Source organism: Trypanosoma rangeli (assembly GCF_003719475.1).
Source record: "Trypanosoma rangeli strain AM80 chromosome Unknown Tra_15.4_contig_00456, whole genome shotgun sequence".
Lineage (NCBI taxonomy): Eukaryota > Euglenozoa > Kinetoplastea > Trypanosomatida > Trypanosomatidae > Trypanosoma > Trypanosoma rangeli.
In genome coordinates this window covers 1-6,086 of record NW_021706201.1, presented here as the reverse complement: position 1 = coordinate 6,086, position 6,086 = coordinate 1, and the positions used below count along the sequence as shown (strand labels likewise).

Sequence of the window (6,086 nt, the reverse complement as noted above, 5' to 3'; positions counted from 1 at the left end):
AGTCAAGGGAAGCTATCTGGTTCCGTCGTGTCAAACCATTGGGGGCAACTTATAAATACGCCCTCGCGAAATGGGGGCGTACGGGCATGTGCTGCGGTGGGTACAATGAGCCATTTAATGGCACGATTCCTGTGGATGTTTGGGTGAAGGATGCAGCCCGCATACGGCGCATCCAGGCCTACGGTCGTGGAGATCAGAAACGCATTCCAAATCTTGGCTACAATATGGCACTTTTGGAACGGGTCATGACGAAATCCTGATGCGATACCAACATGTGTTGGTCTTATGTATTTGTTTACTTCCTCCTTTTTTTTTAACTAGGCAATGATTGTGTGTGTGGTGGAGCCGTCTTTTGGTTCTTTGAAGGTGGCTCTCTGGCTTCTGGGGCCGCTTAGATGAAGAGGTTGAGAGTGCTCTCCAAGCTTCTTTGTTTTCCGTACAAACTTGTGAAAGGAAAACAAAGCGTGCTCAGATGTGGTGTAGGGGAATTCTAGCGCGACTTGGTTTAAACTTTTTTTTAATTTTTTATTTTATTTATTTGTGTGTGTGTTTTTGCTGGCCACTTTTTATTGCAGAGTAATGTGGTGGTTATTTAGTTGTTGACGTTTTATTTTAATTATTACTTTTTTTTTTTCATCGTAAAACGCTGCTGGGGTACTGTGCGTGGAGAACAAGCGTTTGTTGGGCCACCAGAGACTGCCTGTTCGTTAGTGTAGGACTGGCCTTGTTATTGCGGGATGTCTTGTGAGTTAGTTGGCGTATGCGTTTTTCCGTTGGTAATGTAGTTTCTTTGAATAGAGGTCTTGGGTTCTACGGGTCAGGTGGTTTCTCTTTGTTATTATTATTTCTGCATGTCGGCTCGCGTTGCAGGACCTCATTTAGCGTCTGGTTTCTTTTTTGTTTTTGTTTTTTACGCATGACGGTTTGGCTGAGCTGCTGGCAGCGACAGACCTTGTGGTTTTTGTATGTTGGGGCTTTTTTCTCGAGCGGCAGAGCTAATGTGTTTTGATGGCATGCTGCGATGAGTTAAGAAGTATTGTTTCGCTCGGAAAACGAGGTCAACGGCGGCATACTCGTTTTATGCCTGATAACTAAGCATATTCGCGACGATTCTGGTGAATTGAGGTAACAATGGCTTCCTTCACTTGCACAATGTATTATTATTTTTTGTAGTGGTGCCCATACTGCATGGGATGATGATGATTATTATTATTATTTTGCGTCTTTGCAAGGCTTGTTAATGTTGTTGTTTTTTGCATTTTGTATTGGGACCGTCTGGAGGAGGCTTGGATGATGGGTTGTGGAGCATCCTTCCATAGTACAGCGAGACAGCGCTATCTGTGAAGAAGGAGCGAAAGGGAATGAGTGCAGTGCGAGGCTTATTATTATTATTATTTGGTATGAGGTGATCGAGAAGGGGATTACCCTCCAAGAGGCAAGCAATTTAAAAAAAAAAACGAGGAGAAATTACACGGATACAAACCATTTCCACAAGGAATAGGAAAATAATATATGCAACTATTTAGGATTGGATTTCTGGACTATGAGAACTATAGTTAGCTGTCTGTTCTCTGCACTGGACTTCCAGACGTGTCGCGGTGTCGATGGATGCTGCTCTTTGCGAAGAATCTTGCCAGTGACCATTTCTTTTATTGTGTTGCTTTGGCACATCGGAGTGGCTCTGCAAGAGCTGGTACAGCGTTTATGTTATATTCGTTGCGCGCAGAGATGTAGAACTTTTAGTTGATGCAGTGTTACCGGGTTTTGCGTTGAGAGTGTTTCATGTTTGGGTTTGTGCTTGTTTGCTGTGCGTTGCTTTGATTCTTGACAAGTTGTCCTTGGTGCCACCTATCACCTTTGTGTCTATGTTCCCGTTCTTCTCTTTATTTATCTATTTATATATTATTATTATTATTTTTTTTTTGGGGGGGGGGTTGCTTTTGATTTGGGTTTGGGGTGCTAGCGAGGAGAGATACGATTTGTTGACATTAGCTGAAAAGCGAAGTAGGAAAGAATTAAAGGTAAAACGCGGGAGAGCAGCAGAGCGGAGAGAAGGGGAACAAAAGGAGGATAAGCGAAGGGATAGAAGAAGGCACTTTGCTTAGGCGACTTGGAACAGCGTGAGGCGCCAAGGAGAAGGAAGAGGGACGGAGAAGTGTCCCTAGAACTCATCTGTGCCATCAATACTTCTCTTGTAATTACTGCTGCCACTTGCCACCAGCGTGAGTAACAGAGCATCTGCGTCAACCTCACGTAAAGGAGGGAATAAACATATCTCTGTGTGTTTTTGTGACATACACCTATACTAGCGTTTAGCTGCGAGACAAACAAGGCGAGCACCACAGGCAGAGGCAACCACGAGAAGAGCATCCGCCACCAGTAACTCTGCGGGGTGGTCGACAAAAGGAAGATTGAGTTCACAAAAAAAAACGGAAACAAAAACAGTATAGAAGTCGAGTTTGATCGAGAACAAAATAAAAGGTGCAAACACGCATAGAGAGGGAAAACAACAGTGGGAAGGGGCGACAGAGAATATACAGGGGGACATCAAAAAGCAAAAGGTGTTTGAAACTTTGTCCTTATTTATTTGATTTTGTACTTCCTTTCGAGTGTTTCACGGTTTGTTTGTTTGTTGTTTTTTTTTTTTGAGTTCTTTGCCCATTTGACTTCGGCAACCTTTTTTGTTTTGTATTGTGTGGGTGTGGCGGCATTGTTGTGACCAGATCGAAAGTGAATCAAAGAGGTGTGTCGGTGTTTCATCGTTTGCTGTAAAGTTTATTTGTGTGTGTGTGTGTGTGTGTGCGTTTTACCTGAATCACCGCCCAGTTAACCACTGGTTCAACTGGCTCGTGGTAGAGAAGGAAGAGGAAAACATACGGTGGGGGAAAGAGGCGCAACCATGGCATTTCTCAGTGCCCTCAAGAGGGATACGCCAAATCTGCAGACTGGTCAAACTGTGGCGTACGACTACCTTGTTGATGACGAGCACTGGCAATGGACGCTTGGCACAGTGGTCTCATTGAAGGAGTACAGTGCCGTTGTGCAGCAGTGGCGCATCAATCAGGGCGACAACGCGGCACTCAGGAATATCGTGACAAATGAAATTGAAAAGGAGACAAAACGAATGAAGCTGTTCCAAGAACGACTTTCCAACTCACGAGACAAGCTGGCTGCCATTCGCAGTGAAAATGAGGATCGCGTCTCTGCCGCAAGGAGGTTGTATGAGTTGGCGAAGGAGCAGGTGGAGGAGGTTGATGAGGTTCATATGCGTGAGGTGACGTCACAGGCTCGTCCCTCGCCGGTGGCTATGGAGGTCTTAAAGGCGGTGCTTGCAGTGGCCAAGAATGACCCTGCCGTCAAGGACTGCTCGTCATGGTACGACATTCAAATGGAGTACAGGAAACCAGATGCTGTCATGGATTTTATTCACGTGGATGCCCTTGGACACTACTATCCAACCCCTGATGATATTATTTCGTCATTACAGGGGCCGCGCTTCTCTTCTGCTGCAGCTGCACGGGATTCTGACGCGATCAGGAGCCTGCACCAGTGGGTAATGAGTGCCTTGGCGTACCAAGAAGCACACAGCAAATTAACGTCAGACACGCGTGTACAGGCGCAAAATGATTGTATTAGCGATGCTATTTCCGCGATGAAGGCGTGCCGTATGAAGGTCATTAAGCTGAAGGAGGAGTTATCTCGCGAAAATCCCTTAGCTGCCAGGGGTCAGGTGACATCGTTTACCAAAACATCTGTACAATCCACAATTCCTCTCTCGGCTGTTATTTCACTGGTGCCTATTGATTTGTTTGTAACCGACTGCGCGTTAACTGATGATGAGGTTGAAATTATCTATGAAAATGCAACGTGGATGCGCTTTCAGCTGAAGGTTCAACTCTCGCGAACAATGAATGAGTACATGGCAGCCATGGCGGAGCTTCACTGTCTCTCTATGTATACCACTGAGCTCGAAGAAAAGCGTCTAAACTTGCGAGAACACTACACTCGTAACGTTTTTCGTAATCAGGATAGAGCAGCTCTCGAGACTCAGGACAGTGCAACTTCCAAGAAGATTAAGATGCTTCAAGACACCATTGATGAATTAAAGAAGCATGACGAACGGTGGAGCTTTGAAGATGGTCCGACGGTGACCACAAAACATACCAAGAAATACCCTGGAAAACATTGGAAGGCGTTACTTACAAATAAGCCAGAGGAAGTTCTGGCAACATTTAAGTCTGAACAAGCTCTTGCTTGTCACGTGTCAAATGATTGTATCCAGAACGTTGAATTTCATTTAGAGCCTGATGCGCTTCTTAGTTCGTTCAACGTTCAGCACTCAGCACGGCAGACCGCAGGAGAGGTTGATAAACGTCTGAGCGAATTTCCACCGCGGGAGATGAATCGTCTCTACCAAGATCTTGAATGCCCGAAGGTGGCTCTTGACCGCGCCATTGTGGAGATGTGCCGCGCACTTGACATGCCGGAGAACAAGTTCCATGGACTGCACTTTGACGAGTTTGTGGAGCAGGTGAAAGTATGTGCTCGTCTTGGCGACAAGGATGCGTATGAAAGCGAGATTGGTGATTTGCTGATGTTTCTTGACAAGATTCACAACGAAAACCGCTCGTTGCAGTACACGCTGGAAAAATCGGCCGAGGAATTCCGTCGGCAGACAGCATCAACGTTGCGGGAGCAGGAGGCCCTGCGGCAGCGCAACAATGAGCTTCACGCTGAAATTGGTCGCTTGCGCAACTTGGTTGAGAAGCTAAAGGACCTTGCTGACAAGCAGGCCAGTGAGCTGGAACTTTTTAAGTTGCAAAAGAACCAGGCAAATCAGATACGCACACAACGTAATCTATCAGCATTTAGGGGAGACAACACCGCGGAGCCGCTGTACTGCGTAACCCTGGACGAGCTCCACGAACAGATGAAGCAGTGCGAGCAGGCCGAGCAAGAAGCAGCACAGCTGCATACTCAGCTTGAGGATCTTAACCAAACTCACGTCAACCTCCTTGCTCATCTGAATACACTGGCGCAGGAGAAGGACAGTGTGGAGATGGAGAATGAGAAGCTGAAAGAGGAACTACAAATGGCAGTAAAATCCGTCAGTGACGCCACAAAAGCACGTGCCGATATACTTCATGAATTGGAAATAAAGTGCGCAGAATGCGGGGAATTAATGAACAACTTAAATCAGCTCAGTGAACTATTGGATTCTCTAAAGGCCTCAGAGAAGGAGGCACTAGCAAGCATCGAAGCGCGCGACGAAGAGATAAATGAGCTTCAGCAGCAGCTTGAGGATGCGCTACATAATCACAATATTGTTACTCGGGCACTTGATGTGAAGGAACGACACGAAGACGAGCTGATTGAATTAACTGAAAGACAGCAAAAGGAAATAAATGCGTATCGCCACAAAAGGCGCATAGCACATGAAGCAAGGTCGCTGGAACCAACACTACAGCCACAAAGCGTAATAGGCACGAGCCTTGAGGATGAAGTGGATCCGGAAGATATTATAAGAGAGCCCCTACTTTCCGTTACAATGGACGAGTACACAAACCAGATACAACGAAGCAACCAGCTTCAGCAGGAAAACGATACACTGCGGCAGTATCTGCAACAACTCAATGACGATAAAGAAACACTTCATGGCCAGCTCAGGGAAACAGCGGCAGAAAATAAGAACCTCACTGATCAACACCGCGCAAAAGCTGAAGAATGTATTGCCGCTAACAACAAGATTAGAAACCTTTACGAGATAAACGGTAGGCAAGCTTCTGAACTGGAAAAGATGAATATTGAGAATCAACAACAGATCGAGGAGATAGAAAAAGTCACAAGCGAGAATGAGAAGCTCACTGATGAACTGGAAAAGCTAGCCGCAGATAACGAAAAACTCACAGACGATCTTGAGAAAAAGGCCGCTGAAAATGAGAAGCTGGCTGAAGAGCTGGAACAGAAGGCCGCTGAAAATGAGAGGCTGGCTGAAGAGCTGGAGCAGAAGGCCGCCGAAAATGAGAGGCTGGCTGAAGAGCTGGAGCAGAAGGCCGCCGAAAATGAGAGGCTGGCTGAAGAGCTGG

General features: G+C 46.2%; 1 protein-coding gene across 1 annotated transcript, besides 5 other annotated features; it reads left to right on the top strand.

Moving 5' to 3' along the window:
• Positions 1-511: 511 nt before the first annotated feature.
• Positions 512-554: a sequence feature (GA-rich).
• A 639-nt stretch (positions 555-1,193) lies between these two features.
• Positions 1,194-1,217: a microsatellite.
• Positions 1,218-1,379: 162 nt separating this feature from the next.
• Positions 1,380-1,396: a microsatellite.
• A 1,223-nt stretch (positions 1,397-2,619) lies between these two features.
• Positions 2,620-2,657: a sequence feature (A-rich).
• Positions 2,658-2,780: 123 nt separating this feature from the next.
• Positions 2,781-2,805: a microsatellite.
• A 94-nt stretch (positions 2,806-2,899) lies between these two features.
• Positions 2,900-6,086, top strand: TraAM80_08737 (Flagellar attachment zone protein 1; the record flags this gene model as incomplete). The annotated part of the gene is made up of 1 exon (XM_029385471.1): positions 2,900-6,086. A coding segment is annotated over one exon (3,187 nt), but the record flags the coding sequence as incomplete, so codon positions are not given.